This window comes from Lactuca sativa, chromosome 5, assembly GCF_002870075.4.
Source record: "Lactuca sativa cultivar Salinas chromosome 5, Lsat_Salinas_v11, whole genome shotgun sequence".
NCBI classification, from domain to species: Eukaryota; Viridiplantae; Streptophyta; class Magnoliopsida; order Asterales; family Asteraceae; genus Lactuca; species Lactuca sativa.
In genome coordinates, this window is record NC_056627.2 from 301251980 (window position 1) to 301270297 (window position 18318).

Here is an 18318-nt window from a genome sequence, read left to right on the forward strand (position 1 = left end):
GTTGCTTTTTGCATGGTGCCACGTGTCGCATTCTGGGTGATGTGGCAGTACGTGCTGCACATGCTGTCTGTGCATGCATGAATTTCTGTTTTCTTATAAAATTCACAACTTGCTCATACGAGATCCATTTTTATGGGTTTTATATCCATGTGTAGCTATCGACGAGATCTACAACTTTCATTTATACTTTGTCAACTAATTTTGACTTTATTTTTAAAGTCATATTTTAAACAGGATTAGACTATTAAAATCCGTTAAATTTTTATAACTCTCTCGTTCGACGTCCATTCTCGACTGTCTTTATATTATCGAGTTTTTATTAAGGAGATCTTCGATTATTGTTTAGATTGTTTCGGCTAACAATCAACCGATCTAAAAGGCGATATCAGTGTTGTACATTGCTACGTTGGAGCTTAGAAAAATCATAACTTCTTCTTACGAAGTCAGATTTGGACATTCTCTATATGTACACTCTCGGTTTAACGGCTGCTACGATTTTTGTTTAGGTTACTTAGGCTAATAAGCAACTTATATCCGATTCACTATTTACCATACACTGATCGATCATGAAACTTCAGAAGTCCACGACTTCTGCATATTGTAACACTCAAATCAGGTAAACCATTTTAATCTCTTTAAATAATCCAGTTGGCAAAATGGTCCCTTTTTAGTACGATGGGCGTACCTAAGGGTACACTTAGCGTACCATGGAGGAAGGATCGCGGAGGAGTTTCACGTACGCGGGGCGTATGCGACATAGGACCAAACCTTAATTTTCTGACTTAAGACCTATATAAGCATCCTTATCTCATTTGATCCTCACCCTAACTAGCATTCTTCACCCTCAAACGTCCTTGAAAACCCTAAAATCATTAGAGTGTGTGTTCTTGAGCATATTAGTGTTTAAACACCATCCTTTTGGTGTGTTAGCTACAAAGAAGAGGAGGAAACAAGCTTGAATGAAGAAGAGCTTATGGATCTTACATTTTGAGTAACCTAGGAAGCTTAAGGAGGTAAAAAAACTTTCACCTTTGGTCATTATTTTCATTTCTAGAGCTAGGGTTTTCTCTTTAGTCCCTTTTTATGTTCTTGGACCACCTCTTGAGAGTTTGAGCAACTCCAGAGATTAGGGAGGATAGATTTGAGGTCCTTTGGCCCATTCCTAGCATAAAAATGGAGGCTTGATGGGTGTTGACCTCATGCATGGATTGAGACTCTTGGAAAGGTCTTAATGGGTTGTTGGGAGCATATGGAACATGCAAAGGCATAAAGTTGCCAACTTTATGCCTTAGGACGTCTTAATGAACTTAGATCTAAAGATTGGACATTAAAACCTCAAGTATTAAGCACTTAATGGAAAAGGTGCTTAATCTGTTTGTACGTTGGGCGTAGCATAGTGTACGCAACGTGTACAACTTAGGGACTCAGTACCACAATCTACTATTTGATCAATGAACCATCCAAAACACATTTTTTGTTAGTTATTTAATCAATGGATTATCTAGAAAAATTAACAATATAACCACTATGATCTGACTACCGCAATCCGCTCCATGCTTTTCTACGAGCTTGCTCCATGCTCTCATTAGAGGAACAACACATGTCTCAAGTTCCCATATCTCGGCTGACCCATAATAGCTAGTCTTTTTCGTCTATAATACTTCACATATCAACTCAAGTCTCTAACCCTTCTATAGATCCATTGATAACTCACAATGTAACCACTACTCCAATCGTTCCTCTAACAAACGGAGATGTGAACATTATGAAAACCGACGTCCTCATGCGCTAATCGGCGCTTACAGCCAACCTACTTTTGTGTGGCTTCCATACAGTGTACTATGTCACACTTATGGTTGGGCAATGTCAACTTTTGTGGCCTTCTCCTCACACCTCTGTGGCCTTCTCCTTACCTACTAGCCACTTCCTCCTCACCTAACAGTCACTTCCAACAGCAACAACGCCATCAAAACAAAGCAACAACCAAGTTGTTGCCTCATCACAATCGAGTATAACCAACGCAACTCCCAACAGATCTGTGTTGCCGCCTCGCCAACACGACAACACCAATATGATGCACTTCATGCTGCCACGCCTTCTCTTTACCATGGGAGTGGTTCCCACCTTTTGATAATCAAGCTACCGACTTGGTTTAAGCCTTTGGCGCTATGTCCATTGATCAACCCGACACCGATCAGTATATGGACAACTGAAGATACTTCTCATTTAGACTCAGATACATCTCTATTCATAGATTTCAAAAACAATTTAGACGTTTTCAAACTGCAATGACGTAGTAGAGTATTAGCATGTTGTGCATTATTTTGTATAGGACCATATTTTATGTATTACCATTTATACATATAGATTAACCCATCTGATTGTAAATTATATTTAGAGAAATTAACTATCTTCCTACCTTGTGTTCCTACCAATCATCTTACCCATTTAAATGATGACATGTGTCATGTTAGTATCCTAAAATATCATTAAATTTCAATAAATGAACATTAAATGTTATATATATATAACTATTTAATTAGGTAGGAAAATATGTAGAAACAAAAAGTAGAAGAATATTTAATTTCTATGATATTTAATCTCCAAAATAATGCAATGTAACAAATTAAAGATTTACCTAAAAATTAACACAATATCGTTATCGTGATTTGTTTGACATTCACACAAAAAGAAGGTGAGTTGTCAAATGCAAATAGGCACATGCCATCTCTCTTATTTTCCACCTTCTTGAATGGCCAACACCATCAACCGAAATCGAGGAACCAAATCGGTCAAAGCAACCCCCTTTTAATCCACCCATCAAACCCTTTTCTAAAATTTTCAACAGAAACCGACAATTTTAATTCTTAACTCTTTTTTCACAAAACATTTGGTGGGGTTCCTCTATTTTCACAATTTCAAGAAAATCCCCCTGTAAAAAAGTCTCTAAAACATCCATTCCTCCCTCCTCAATCCCACCAAACCCCCCCTTTTTTATAATCTGTTTGGTACACTTTGAAAAAGTTGTTAATTTCTGCAGAAGTTAATACAATAAAGAATTAATCTTGATTGTCTCGAGTGTTGTTGTTTTTAATCCTGGGTTAGTATAAAGATTGGTAATATACGAGAATATGTTCTTTTCATTTTAATACTATATAATTAAATTTAGTTTTATCTTGAAAACAAAAGATAACAGTTGTATGTAACTGTAATAGTAACATGATCCTGTCGACCTTTACGAATCAGCTCTGCAAATTACAGAGCATAATTTTATGCTCTTATAATAAAAAAATCGAAACCCTTTTTGGAGTGTTTCAAGGAACTCCATCTCCTTCTCTTCATTGCTTGTCGCTCACTGTTTGTGGGTGTCCTTTGATCTAAACCCTTTTTCTCTCTCTTCTTTTATTGTTGCTTCAAGTTTTTACATGTTCAGTCTATTATTATAATAAGTAACAAGAGTTATTATTATTTTTATTATTTGGGTTTGATTCTTTTTGGATCAATTTGGGTTTTGTGTTTTGGGGATTACTAATTCTTCGTATTCATGGGATGGGTTTGATGGTGAAGTACTTCTTCTTGGTGCTTCAAGTTTGTGCCATTGCTAGTACTCTGGTTCTTGAAGTATCTTCAGGTAATTCCCTTATTACCCTTCTCAAGATTTTGGATTCTGTAAGGATAATATCCAAATCTAGCCATTTCTTGAGATCCCATTTGGGAAATTTATGAAATTTCGAAGTGGGTTTGATTGTTTCTTCCTTTTTGATTCTTATTCTTGTGTTTGAGCTACATTCCTGATAAATCTCGATGGAGCAAGCTGTTCTTGTTTTGTGATTACTAATTGCGAAAATATGAATTACTGTCAAAAAATGTGAAAACATGAATGGTAATTCAATCAATTTGTAATCATGATTTGATGTAATTCGATGAATCTTTGCAAATTTAGCAAAAAAAAAACTTATATTCGTCATTAGATTCGGAAGATTTATGATATTTCCAGAAAATTCATGAACTTTATCACCTTTAAGAAAATTTAAAAAATAGATTTCATTCTTGTATTAAAATATATTTATACTGTTTACTTTCAGGGCAAACAATATCACCATCGGCTAGTTTTTCTGGTGCTCCTCCCATTAATGAAGGCCAAATAATTAGCAATTCACCTGGTCCAACATCTCAACCAAATGGTAAAACTTTTATTTTATAAAAAAACATTTTTTTTTTCTTTTAAATCTAATTCAATTACAAATTCCCTTTCAGATCCTCCCCATTTTGAATCTCCAAATCAACCACCACCAAATGCAGGAGGTATATGCTCATTTACACTTTAATTTTCAAGGTCAAAATTTGAAATTTACATGGATTTGTTTGCATACTTCAAATGATTTTGAACTTTAATTAAAACTCAAAATAAGTCATATCAAAATTAATGTGACATTAATTGCAGGGCCAATCATATCAATCCCAGAAAGCTCACCACCAAGCCCGCCAGCTGTCCCGCCAACCGTTCCGGTATCCGTGCCACCAATTCCTCAACCGGAAAAGGGACCGGATTCCAAATCTCCTGTCAGTCCACCAACCATGTCAGGTAAACTGTGTTGTATGGATAAATGATATTTAAAAAGTAGATTGATTTGTAAAAAGTTAGTATTTAAATAGGAAAGTCTCCTTTATGTGACTTTCTATATTAAGTTATTCTTTTTGCAGTAAGTTAAAAAGAAACACCCTTATATATACATAGTTTACCAGATTAAGTCATGTCCCCATTAAGTCAAAAGGAAACACTCATTGCATTGACTTTTAAGAATTTTCAATGCAGTACAAATGGCACCACCACCACAAGACATGCTTCAAAATCCACCACCCGTGGCTCAAGTGCCACCATCCTCCCCCCAATCACCACCAATCATTTTGCCTGGTGCGTGTGTGTGTGTGTGTATATTAGAATATGATTGTGAAAGTTTGTATCTAATGAGGAATTATATTTAAAATTTGATATTTTATGTGTAGGGCCCATGGCATCGCCTCCAAACAAGTTGCCAGAGGCATCACCACCAACAAATCCTACATTGCCCATAACACCTCCTAACTTGCCACGTAATGGAATATCTATTTTTTTTTGTCTTTATTTGAAAATCCCAAACTATATAAGAAAAGGCGTATTGGAATTTTTAGTTTACTAGATGAAAACCGATATAAATTTTGTTTTGGAAATGTTTCTTCAGTGTTATATATATACAAAAAGTGCATTTGGGTGTGTGTAAATTGTAATTGATGTTTATTATAAGGTTTCTTGAAAAAGGTTGTTGTTGTTACCTGATATTTCCTGTGTTATTTGGTATGCAGTTCCTGTTGATTTACCACCAAGTTCACCGCCTACATTGCCTCCATCTCCTCCTATCTTGCCAGGTTTAAATTGAAACTGAAAATTACCTTTTTACCCTTAGTAATCATTGTCTTAGGATGTGCTTCTTTTGTTTGAAGTTGTAATCATCATATAATTAGTATTCCAAGTGTTTTGAATATTTTAATTAGTTAAAGAACTAATATATGAAATGACCAAAAGAAAAGTGACATTCTTTAAAACTTTAAAATATGATTTTTTCTTTTAATGTTATTTATCATAAATCTTTATAAATATGTGCAGTTCCTGTTGATTTACCCCCAAGCACATTACCAAGTTCACCTCCTACATTGCCTCTACCTTCTCCTAACTTACCAGGTGACTACAGATAAAGTTTACATTCAATTGAAAAAATTACCTTTTTGCCCTTAGTAATAATCATTACAAAAATAATATTTTGACATTTTTCCATAATCATAATCAGCCCCTTCTGCATCACCTCCAAGCACATTGCCAATAAATTCACCTCCAACTCCGCCTATATCCACCATACCTCCACCAAATTCACCAGGTGGGATAAAATCTTTTGGTTGATATTTTCATAAATAATATTTTTTAATTTGATTTTACGTTTTTTGACTAATATTTTCTCATAAAATTTGCTAATCAGCCCCTATGGCGTCTCCCCCTATCACATTGCCAAGAAATTCACCTCCAACTCCGCCTATATCCGCCATACCTCCGCCAAATTCGCCAGGTAAGCAAAAATCCGTTTCTTTAATAGTTTAAATGCAAGAAATAGCAACGTACTTTCATTAATTAGTTTGTTATAGCAATTTCATTTAATTATAACCAATTTTTAATGCTATAAAAAAGATTGATTTCCAAATACAATGCTATAATGTTGTAATTAAATGAAATGAAAGTAGGATGCTATAATACACAAATTAATCAAAGTATGTAGCTATTTCTTGTATTTTGTTCATTTGTGGCATAACTCTAACTACAAATTTATGTCATAAAATTTACAATCTTAGTGCCTATTGCATCACCATCACCACCATCTCCTGTTGCATCATCACCACCACCATCTTCTGCTGCATCACCTCCACCACCACCATCTGTTGCATCATCACCACCACCACCATCTGTTGCATCATCACCACTACCATCTTCTGTTGCATCACCACCACCACCATCTGTTGCATCATCACCACCACCATCTCCTGTTGCATCATCATCACCACCACCATCTAATTTACCAGGTGAACTATAAATGCATATTTTTTATGCAGCTTATCTATTTCCATTCATCTGATCTTTTTTTTTTTTTAATTAAATTTACAGGGCCTGTTGCATTGCCTCCAAGAAACTTGCCAGGAAATTTGCAGCCAATCCACCATAACTCATCCATTCCTCCTCCAAATTTACCAGGTGTCTTTTTTATTTTTTTATTTTTTATACTTCATCTATCCCAAAATATATATTGGTTGTTTAAAAATAAAAGGCTAAATGCAAGAAATAGCAAAGTACTTTCATGTATGTGTTTATTATAGTATCCTACTTTCATTTCTTTCCATTCAACATTCTAATTTCATTTTTTTGTGCTCAAAGTAGAATGTTGTAATAGGAAGAAATGAAAGTAGGGATGCTATATAAACATATAATTAATAAATTAATTATTAATTTTGCAGTTTCTCCCATATCAACTCCTATTCCAAGAGACATTTCTCCGGTTTCTTCTCCACCAAATCGAACAACCAACATCACTCCACCTCCACATTCTCCAGTTAAAGGTTTCTTTTTCTTTCTTTTTTTTAAATTCCTTATATATTTTTATATTATATGGAGTATAACCAAAAATTAATATTTTAATAATTGTTCTTTCTTTTATGTAGCTCCAGTTGTGCATCATGCTCCTCCTCCACATTCAGGTTACAAGTCACCACCTACAAAATCTCATCCGCCACCATCTTTACCACCATTGTATCCACCACCACCACCTGGACCAGCAAGTAGGCCAATGCACCACCGCCTACCACCACCGCCACCAGGTCCGGCGAGTAAGCCAAGCCACCATACCCCTCCACCACCAAGTCTAGGTATGCGTTATCTATGCATGCACACTATCATTTTAATTTTTTTTAATCTTTTCTACTTTTATATTGCAAAAAGTTACAATTTTTTTTTTCAAATGATTTGCAGATTCGGCTGTGCCTCCAATTGAAAACTCTATTTCACCTTCGTTCTCTCCATCTACAACACCTCCACCTGTACACTCTACAAGTAAGAAACTCCTCAAATGTTATCTGAATAAATGATGTGTAATATTTAATTGAGAAAATGGCAACACCCTTAGAAAAAAAAAAAAAAAAAAAAAAAAAAAAAAAAAAAAAAAAAAACCTAAATGAAGGAAAATTTGTTAACAGATAGGGCTTAATGGGGGAAAGCCTTCATTCCTTGACTTTCTCTATTAAGTCGTTCTTTCTGAATCAAGTCAAATTTGTAAACAAATAGGGATTAATGTTGTGTCAACAAAAATTGTTTCTTTTTCAGACCGAATGAACAGTCTGAATTTGATAAAAATGACCATTTTACCCTTCAAAAGCTTATCTTTTTATGATCTTTATATTTGCAAGTGCCGATTCTCTCTCCTAAAGTTTCCCCTTCTCGTTCTCCACCAATGATTCCAAAGCCATTTCAAGCATTACCACCTCCACCTCCCAATGAAGGTATGTAGATAAACTTTGCTTATTGAGTTATTTCTCTCATCAAGAATCGATTCAAGATTTCTTGATTTTACTCTTTTTATTGAATTTGTAGATTGCTCATCAATAGTATGTGTGGATCCATTGACAAACACCCCTCCTGGAACACCATGCAAATGTGTATTACCAATGCAAGTGGAGCTCCGCCTTAGCATCTCATTATACACCTTCTTCCCATTGGTATCTGAGCTGGCATTTGAAATGGCTTCTGGACTCTTTCTAAAATCAAGTCAAGTTCGAATCATGGGAGCAAATGAAGACAACCAAGATCAAGAAAAAACAATTGCTATAATCAACTTAGTACCCCTTGGTGAAATTTTTGAAAATTATACAGCATATGTTGTGGCTCAAAGATTATGGATGAAACAAGTCCCAATTAAGTCCTCACTTTTTGGCGATTATGAAGTTCTTTTCGTGAAATATCCAGGTATATGAAGTGATGATAATGAGTTTGTTTGACCTGAAAAGTCAAAGTGCTTATCTTGGAGAACTTTTTTTTTTTTTGAATTCAGGGCTTCCTCCATCACCACCTTTGCCATCTTCAAGCTATAATGGTGAACCATATGGTCATGGAAACAATGGAAGGGATGTGAAACCATTGGGTGTTGATGTGAGTAAACAGAGGCATAGCAATAAGCTGAATAGTGGTTTGATTGCTATAATAGCTTTCTCAGTGGTTGTAGCTGTGGTTCTAGTTGGTGTTGTGGTTTGGGTTTTGGTGTTTAAAGATAGGAACAGGGCTCAATCAGGGTCAAACCCACCGGCTACTTTGCCTTCTGTCACAAAATCATCAGGTAACTCAAAATTTATATAAAAGTTTTAGTGATTATAATTGTCATTGAACTATTGAAGAAGGTTTTTTTAGGCTAAAAAGATGAAAGTACACTATACTATGTATTTGGGTTCATTTACACCAAATCTGGGTGAAATTATACTGAAAAATGGTAAAATGACTGTTGTACCCTTGAAACTTAGAAGTACACCGAACGATGTAACTGGGTTCATTTACACCAAATCTGGAAGAAATTACACTGGAAAGTGGTAAAATAGTCATTATACCCTTCAATTCTGTTTTGAACTTAAGTCGCTAAACAAAAACTAGCCCATAGTTTGGGGGCTTGTTTGCCACGCTTACAAACCTCAGAAAAAATAAGTAGTTGAAAGTTATATTTTTTTCTGTATTGGACTAAACAGATGTGTATTAGGGCTATTTTTGTCATTTTTGGGAGGATGTGGTTTTGATGAACCTGATTGTATAGTTGGGTGTCCTCATTCGAAGTTTTTTATAGTTTGAATGACCTAAACGGAACTTTAATAATAGTTAGGTGTTTTTCCTAAACTTTATTACAATATCAGTAAATAAAGTTCATATTGGTTTTCAATTTTTTGACCCTAAAAGTAAAAATATAAGGTTGGCTATACATACATACATATACACACACATGTGTGAGCTTTATTGACGACTTTTATCTTAAGATAAATGATGTTTAAAAAATATTCGAAAAAACGACAACATGCCCGAGGGCAAATTTGTGAAAAACTTCCAACTAGATGTGGAAGATTTTCTCTATCAAGTCATTGTTTTTGTATAAAGTAAAAGAGAAACACTTATATATAGCTTATCAGATTAAGTCGAAAAGAAACAACACCTCATTTTCATATATCTAAAACTTGTATTTGCAGGGGTGGGTGCATCAATCGGAAGTGGGCCCGAGTCAAATTCACTATCATTCCGTTCTAGTATAGCATACACGGGATCCGCTAAGACATTTAGTTCAAGTGAAATGGAGAAAGCAACCGATAACTTCAATGAATCAGGAGTTCTTGGTGAAGGTGGATTTGGGCGTGTGTATAATGGTGTTCTTGAAGATGGAACAAAAGTTGCAGTTAAAGTACTTAAGAGAGATGATCAACAAGGGGGTCGGGAATTCTTGGCTGAAGTCGAGATGCTTAGCCGCTTGCATCATAGAAACTTGGTCCGGTTGATCGGTATTTGTACCGAGGAAAAAAACCGGTGTTTGGTTTATGAGCTCATCCCAAATGGAAGCGTTGAATCTCATCTTCATGGTATAGCTATGATATATTTTTTAAGATTAGCAGTGTGAGGACTGAGGAGGGTATTTATGTCTTTTAAATGGACGAGAAAAAGAGCGAGTCTATGCAGTGTCTTTTTGGGTGAGACAAAAAATTGCAATTTTTGTCTCGTTGACTTTGGTTCCGGTACAATGCATGACAAACGCAGTATAATGTAGTTTTTTTCCCATTGACATCCTAATACAGTACAACGTGTTTTGTCATGTCTTCCATCTTTTTAGACAAAAAATTACAATTTTTGTCCCATTGACATTTTGTACAACCTGTCATGTCATGTCATGTCATCTGCAACATAACAAACGTCAAATGTCATCTAAGCCAAAAAAATATTTTAGTCGACTTTGGAAGCTCAAAATGGTTGACTTTTTATGCTCTACTTTTGTTTATGAAGATGGTAAACTTTGGTTGTTTCAGGAATTGACAAGGAAACCTCACCCTTGGATTGGCGGGCCCGGTTAAAGATAGCCCTCGGTGCAGCCCGTGGGCTAGCTTACTTACACGAAGACTCAAGCCCACGAGTCATACACCGCGACTTCAAATCTAGCAACATTCTCTTAGAAGACGACTTCACTCCAAAAGTTTCCGATTTCGGGTTGGCCCGAACCGCTTTAGATGAAGACAACCGACACATCTCCACCCGTGTCATGGGCACATTCGGGTACATTACATCCTTCGATTTCTTTCCCTCCAAAAAAAAACATTTTACACTCCAAATCATACAATTTTCTTGATTTTTTTTTATGTAGATACGTGGCCCCCGAGTACGCGATGACGGGCCATCTTCTTGTAAAGAGTGATGTTTATAGCTATGGTGTGGTACTTCTCGAGCTACTGACCGGAAGAAAGCCCGTTGACATGTCAATGCCATCGGGCCAAGAAAACCTAGTTGCGTGGGCCCGACCCTTACTCCCGAGCCCAGAAGGGTTAAACTTGTTGATCGACCCGTCATTGAGCCCGGAAGTCCCGTTTGATAGTATAGCCAAAGTGGCTGCAATCGCTTCAATGTGTGTGCAACCCGAGGTGTCTCACCGGCCTTTTATGGGTGAGGTGGTTCAAGCTTTGAAATTGGTGTGTAATGAGTGTGAAGAGACACAAGATTTGGGGTCAAGGAGTTGTAGCCAAGAGGATTTAGCGTCCATGGAGTTTGACCAGCGGGCCGGGCCTGAATCAGGCCCGACCCGGTCCAACTATACGGGCTATGAGAGCCCGTTAGATGTGGAGAGCGGGTTTTCAGGGCTCGGGCTTGATGTAGATTCGTATAGGATAAGCTCGAGTTCCGGCCCATTGAGGCCCAGGAGACGATTGCAGTTATGGGAAAGAATGAAGAGGTTTTCGAGTGGGAGTATGAGCGATTATGGTGAAGTTTTGAGGTTATTGTCACGGTCACGTTGACTTTTTTTTTGGGGGTTTGTTTGACTTTTTTTTTCAAGGTTGTTTTGGCGGCAAATTGTGTTGTATGTGAAATGTATAGATAAAATGTTACATTGTACTAGGAATTTGTTTCCTTGGTATATTTGTAAATATACACATAATAGCAACAAATGAGAGGTTGGGCCGGTTTTTATAAAGTAGTAGTTTTTGTGTAACTTTTTCTTTAAAAGTTTGTGCATAATCATAATTTTTCAAGACTTGAAGGGCCATCAAGCAAATTCTGTAAACTTAGTGTGCGTAGTTGTATATTTAACATCAGGAAAATTGAAAGCACTCCTGAGTCGAAATTAGAAAATAACTGAAATGAAAGAAAAATAAAAAGCACGGGCAGAAAGGTTATAACTTGAAATCTTAATAAAGTATAGATTTTGAATATAACTAGACATAAACAGCAGGGATCTGTTTTGAAACTTTAAAATATTTGATATTGTAGAGGTATTATTTATTCTAATTTCATTATCAGAACTCAGAAGTGAGAAGCCAAAGGAGTCTTTCCCGTGATTAATAAAAAATAAAAAATTTATACTTTTTATTTTGTATAATTTAGTTATTGAGTTTTTTTTGTCTATATTTTTTTTATATACATTCGGTTAAAGTTAATTTAGAAAAAAATTACTTAATATGGTAATATAATTTTCATTTTGCATACATTTAGTCCTTAATATTTGTACATGCATTCAATCTTTATGACCGATTTCTTCATTTTTTTCACATATTCAATCTTTATAATCGGTTTCTTTGTTTTTGTGAACTAGGGATGTTATTCGGTCGGAACCGGACCGAACCGACTCTAACCCGAATAGCCTGAAAACCGAATAAGGGTAATTGTGTGAACCGAAAACCAAACAAAATAACCAATACGGGTACCGGTTCGGTCCGGTTCGGTTCGGGTATTAATCGGTTCAGTTCGGTTATTACCCGGATAACATGTACAAGATAATTAAGGACCTAATATAACTGAAAAGAATCTATAACCCAAATAACATTTATAATATGATTATAAACATTGTATTTTTTATGACTTTTGTAGTTTATGATTTCATAACAAATCTTTTAAAGAAACAAATTTGTTAATTAAAAATAATACAAAGTATATATAACTGTTTCAAAGGTGCAAAAAACGGTTAGAATTTGCGTAGTACGATCGAGTAGAAAGTTGACTTTGGAATACGATGCAATAGGGTTTTTTTTTTTTTTTTGAATGGACGACTCGATCACCGAAGGATGGACAAAGAAAAACACGACCGGATCAATTAGATGTAGCAAGAAAAATACGATTACAAAAAATGATTTTTCAATTCCGAGTCAGGTATTTAGAACCGAATAACTCGAGAACCAAATAAGCCTAATATAGATACCCGAGAATTGAATCGAATTGCTTATTCGGGCCTAATTCGGTTTGGTTGTGTTCGGGTTTCGGTTCGGTCGGGTTTTTGAGCCAAATTCTCATTCCTATTGTGAAGCATGTCTAAATTAGGAAAGACTCTAAACTTTTTGCCGAAGTATTCTTTTGTCTCAAGATTGCAAATTCGAGTTGGGAGAAAGCAATCGCAAAGAATCGCATTGTTTGTTACGGAGATAGATGAAACCGAAGCTGAAGACATCTTATGTTTGGAGAAAACTATGACATCAACATTATTTGACCGATTCATGAATTAGGTTGTTGATATGAGTGATGGACGAACCACGTATAAGACACCTCATTAATGATTGTTACACGTAGGATATCATGAATAAACCTAAAGAAACCAGTCACGAGGATTGAATATGTACAAAAACATTAAGGATTAAATATGTACAATCTGAAAATTATATTATCATATTAGGTCAGCCCGTTGGGCTGAATGTGTACAAAAAAACAAGTTATCTGATCAAATATAAATAAAAAAAACTTCAACGACTAAATGTGTACAAAATAAAAAGTAGATTACCCTCTTAAATATTAAGTCATTTTCCCATTAAAAAACATAAACTAATTTTGAGATATATCGATTCTTAGTGAAAAAAGTGTACGTTAGAAGAGTCCAACTAGAACCGAATTCATTTGGTGAGGTGATAGAAAGTTATAATATTTCATATCAATGTAAAATTTAATATTTCAAAGTTAATATAAGGACATAACATGTGTTTATGAATATTTTAGTTGCATAAAATTATATTCCGCAAGACATTAGTCCACTTTTTACGATAAATTACATCCAACATTGGGCGATTTGGAACTCTTTTGAGTTATTTTAGAGTAGATGGTTGGTTGGTTTTTTTTAGTTGACTATTTTTTACTATGTTTTTTTTTTTGGATTGGATTGTGTCCTTGTAACTATTTGTAATATGTTTAACTGATTTTAATAAATAAATATTCTAATATGGTGGATATCCATCCGTGTCATCCCTGCCTTTCGAAGCCATATTATCTCCTCTATCACCTTTTTTTTCTCTCTTTTCTCGTTATTCCACTCATTTCTCTAAACACATGTAAATCATGATCATCCCTTACACCCCTCATATTTGGGTACAACTAAGATTTATAAGATACAATGTAAAAGAAGAAGAAAAAGGATAGGATGCTCAGGGAGATCTTCTCTTAAATGGTTTTTTCCCTAAGTAACGGGACATTCGGGGCAGAAAAGGGGAGAAGAACGGAAATGAGAAGAGAGAGATAACAGGGTTGACTCCACAACGAGGGTTGAATTTGTTGGTGCCTCCGACATGCCCATTGGTACCCGATGTCCAGTGGCGGATGCAATGTACAAGTAGTGGGGTGTTTGGACCCCACTTAAAGGTGGGTCCCAATATATATATATATATATATATATATATATATATATATATATATATATATATATATATATATATATATATATATATATATATATATATATATATATATATATATATATATATATATATGTAAAGGTTCAAATGAGAACCAAAAAAGGTTAAGAACCGTAAGAACCTCTAATTTTAGATGTTTATAAAAGGTTTAGGGTTTAGGGGTTAGGGTTTAGGATTTAGAGTTTAAGGTTTAGGGTTTAGGGTTACCCTAAACCCTTTATAAACATCTAAAGTTAGAGGTTCTTATGGTTCTTAACCTTTTTTGGTCTAAACTGGAAAAAAAATACAAAATGTAGGGTCATTTATGAAAAAATCAATTAGTTTATCTGTTGGTGACCTAGGGTCCGAAACAACAAGTTTTCAGTAAACTTTGGGTCTTTTTCAAAAAAACTAAAAGTTTTAGGTTTAAAAAGAAAAAAATCAAAATATAAGGTTTTTTATGGAAAAAACCTTTCGATTTCTCTCTAAACCTGCTGCTAATCGACTTTTTTCAACCTCTCCTCTGATTTCTGTTTTTGAGTTCGATTTCAATCACCTCTCGTTGTTAAACTGATAAGACTGAGTTCGATTTTTTTTTTCAATCTGAAGTAAGAGACAACTAACGAAAGCATCATCATCAATTGATTGTGGTAAGCTCTCTTCTCTTCAACTGATTTCTATTTTTCTTTATAATTTCTTTCTTAAACTGTTGCCATCAATCATCACTTATGGACCGATTTGTTTTAGCTTTTTAGGAGTTGGAATGTTAATATAAGTAGAGACGGTTTGACTTATAGTTAGTTAAAGGTTCTTGATTTTAATATGCATAATATATTAGCTTTCAACGTTTCATTAATTATTATTTTTATGTATTTTTTATATTTGCTTTCACTCCCCTTGGAGAAGTCGGGAAAAAAAATGGGTATAAGTCGGAAAAAAAAAATCTCAAGGGGCTTTTAATGCATAAACCCAGAAAGAAGCAATTTAACAAAATATTGAATTAAAACCCTCCCTATTAACTCGTTTAGGTCATCTCTCTTCACTGCGCCACCATCACCTGCTCACCGGAATCCCTCCTCCGACCCCTTCTCCGGCCACCACATCCGCAGGCACCGGACGTTGACTACACCAACACGGGCTGGTCAAATCATAAGAAAATGGAGATACAGGTACGTATCTCTCGCAAACATCCCAATGTTTATCGTGTTTTATTCCTCTGTGTATGTGTTTTAGTTGTAATTTTGTTCTCGTAAATTGTCTGATGGATTATTGTTACACATGCTTCTATCAATATCAATACAAATTAATAATATGAATTCTATCTACTTAGCATGCGGATACTTACTTTGGTTTCAGGATTTTTCGGATGACATCGATGTCAAAGTTAAAAAATACCAGAGAGGTGAAAGTGCCGACTTAGAGGTACAACTCGCATCATTGATTGATAACCACAACACATTCGGCTTTGTTAACATTTCAATCTGAATTATTCCTCATTTTTGGTAGGGCTTGAAAGACAAAAAATTGAAAGGCCAGCTTGCTAATAGAGAAGAACTATATAAGAAGTCTGCTAATGCTGCTGCTAAAGCCGAGAAGGTGAAGTTTCATTGCTGTTGTGTTACACTTGTGGTTTTCTTCAATGCGTAATGTGTTTATGTGTTTACATCAGTGGCTTATGCAAACTGAGAGTGGCCTTCTGGAACCTGAAGGTATTGAAAAGACATGGAGGTTCAGTCAACAGTCTATTGCTCAGGAAGTGGATGTTGCTAGTAGAAAGAATCAATTTGATATCATCTTACCAGGTAGGCTCCCACCTGTTATGAATCTAATGCTCAAGTGCTTAATAACCTTCTGCACATAATTCAGAAGTGTTGAAGACATTTCACTTTTCTAGAAAGCTGAAATGATCTATATCTTTGTTATGTAACTAATGGTCTCATTTTTCTCCTGATAATGTTACAAACTGAATGTGGTTGAACAGATCTTGGTCCTTACACCATTGATTACACCTCAAGTGGGAGATATATGTTGACAGCAGGACGCAAAGGCCACCTGGCGATTATGGACATGCATACTTTGAAACCTGTTAAGGACTTTCAGGTAACTAGATTTATACTTTTTGCTTGTTTCTTATTACTAATCTTAATTGGGATTCTGGTATCTTACTTCATACAACATTTGTATGACATGATTTAATCATAATTACTTAAAAATTTGACTTGTTGATTGATTGTTTCAGGTTAGAGAAACTGTGCGCGATGCGGTGTTTTTGCACAATGAATTGTTCTTTGCTGCAGCACAAAAGAAGTAAAGATTCTTTTCCTTTTAGTAAACTAAGTTATAAATTGGAAAATCATCCTTATTTATATATCGAGTAAATGATTTTTCTTTTTTCTTTTTAATTATATACAGGTACACATATATTTACAACCGTGCTGGCACAGAACTTCATTGCCTGAAGGTCAGTCCCTCCATTCATATACTTTGAACTTTCTTAATGCAAGAAATAGCAACATACTTTCACTCCTATAATTGGATAGATTTTTCAAATTATATGTTTTTTTTTTTTATTTTTTGTTCTTCAGGAACATGGAGCAGTGTTGAAGCTTCAATTTCTCAAAAACCACTTCCTTCTATCATCCATAAACAAATCCAGCCACCTCCGCTTTCAAGACATCACCACCGGCCAAATGGTGGGAAATTACCGAACTGCCCTTGGCCGGTCAGACGTTTTACAACTAAACCCTTACAACAGTGTCATCACCTCCGGCCATTCCGGCGGCACAGTCTGCATGTGGAAGCCCACCACCTCCACCCCGCTAATCAAAATCCTCTGCCACCATGGCCCGGTCACCGCCATCTCCTTCCACCCAAACGGCCACCTCATGGCCACCGCCGGAATGGACAAGAAAATCAAAATCTGGGATTTAAGAACCTACAAAACCCTACAAACTCTTCCCGGAAATGCCAAAACCCTAAGTTTCAGCCAAAAAGGTCTCCTTGCAGCCTCCACAGGCTCATTCACACAGATTCTACAGACTTCAGATTCTTCAAATTACAATCGATACATGATTCATACAATGGCGAAAGGTTACCAAATCAATAGAATCCAATTCCGGCCTTATGAAGACGTGCTCGGAATCGGACATTCCATGGGATTCTCCTCGATTCTGGTTCCGGGATCCGGTGAACCGAACTTTGATTCGTGGGTGGCGAATCCGTTTGAGACGGTGAAGGAGAGGCGGGAGAAGGAGGTGAGGGTGTTGCTTGATAAATTGCCGCCGGAATCGGTGATGCTGGACCCCACAAAGGTTGGGAATATGAGGGAGGCGAAGAGGAAGGAGAAGAAGACGAAGGCGGAGGTGGAGGAGGAGAAGGCGGCGGCGGTGGCTGCCGCCAAGAGTGTGGCGGTTAAGAAGAAGACGAAAGGGAGGAGTAAGCCGAGTAAGGTGGCGAGGAAGAAACAGGAGGGGATTGAGAATGCAAAGAGGGGGTTTGTTGAGGAGAATGAAGGAAGGGATAAAAAGAAGCAAAAGAGGATTACTGAGGTGAATGAATTGCCGATTGCTTTGCAGCCTTTTGTTAGCAAAAAAGGAAAGTGAGATTTGGAGTTTTGGTTGGGTTTTTTGAGAAATTTTGTTAATTTTGTATTAGAGAACATAGAATCCAGAGCTTGAGAATGAATCTATTTATCAATCAGACGCCAAAATTTTGAAATGAATAGAATATGTCACATGAATTGGAATCTAAATTAAGGAATTGGAATGCAACTGATGTAGAAAGACTAGATTGTTTTTTTTTTTTTTTTGTAGTTCCTTTTCTTATTTTATAATAGTGACACAATGCTATTTACTAAAAGTTTACATTTATTAA

The 18318-nt window shown here is 35.8% G+C and overlaps 2 protein-coding genes across 3 annotated transcripts; both read left to right on the forward strand.

Annotated features, from left to right (window-relative positions):
- The first annotated feature begins 2829 nt into the window (after window positions 1-2829).
- Window positions 2830-11789, forward strand: LOC111892623 (receptor-like serine/threonine-protein kinase ALE2). 2 transcript variants are annotated; one of them, XM_023888676.3, is made up of 21 exons: window positions 2838-3631; window positions 4086-4184; window positions 4258-4305; window positions 4445-4585; window positions 4817-4915; window positions 5008-5094; window positions 5344-5406; window positions 5645-5719; window positions 5826-5912; window positions 6012-6098; window positions 6379-6606; window positions 6689-6775; window positions 7036-7137; window positions 7240-7443; window positions 7547-7627; window positions 7981-8073; window positions 8165-8536; window positions 8622-8903; window positions 9793-10176; window positions 10618-10861; window positions 10950-11789. In XM_023888676.3, the coding sequence occupies exons 1-21, from the start codon at window positions 3550-3552 to the stop codon at window positions 11593-11595; spliced, it is 3591 nt and encodes a 1196-aa protein (XP_023744444.1). In that variant the 5' UTR covers window positions 2838-3549; the 3' UTR covers window positions 11596-11789. The 2 variants fall into 2 exon arrangements, with proteins under 2 accessions (XP_052627761.1, XP_023744444.1); XM_052771801.1 differs by lacking the exon at window positions 4817-4915 and having other exon boundaries at window positions 2830-3631.
- A 3658-nt stretch (window positions 11790-15447) lies between these two features.
- LOC111892531 (probable U3 small nucleolar RNA-associated protein 7) lies at window positions 15448-18196 on the forward strand. The gene is made up of 8 exons (XM_023888582.2): window positions 15448-15614; window positions 15802-15867; window positions 15952-16041; window positions 16115-16247; window positions 16427-16545; window positions 16685-16752; window positions 16858-16906; window positions 17031-18196. The coding sequence occupies exons 1-8, from the start codon at window positions 15603-15605 to the stop codon at window positions 18045-18047; spliced, it is 1554 nt and encodes a 517-aa protein (XP_023744350.1). The 5' UTR covers window positions 15448-15602; the 3' UTR covers window positions 18048-18196.
- Window positions 18197-18318: the final 122 nt, after the last annotated feature.

Coding starts and splice junctions, on each gene's coding strand:
- LOC111892531 (XM_023888582.2), top strand. Junction 16,753..16,857: donor TTTGCTGCAGCACAAAAGAA/GTAAAGATTCTT, acceptor AATTATATACAG/GTACACATATATTTACAACC. Junction 16,907..17,030: donor CAGAACTTCATTGCCTGAAG/GTCAGTCCCTCC, acceptor TTTGTTCTTCAG/GAACATGGAGCAGTGTTGAA.
- LOC111892623 (XM_023888676.3), top strand. CDS start 3,550: ATGGGTTTGATGGTGAAGTACTTCTTCTTGGTGCTTCAAGTTTGTGCC. Junction 5,407..5,644: donor ATCTCCTCCTATCTTGCCAG/GTTTAAATTGAA, acceptor AAATATGTGCAG/TTCCTGTTGATTTACCCCCA. Junction 6,776..7,035: donor TCCTCCTCCAAATTTACCAG/GTGTCTTTTTTA, acceptor TTAATTTTGCAG/TTTCTCCCATATCAACTCCT.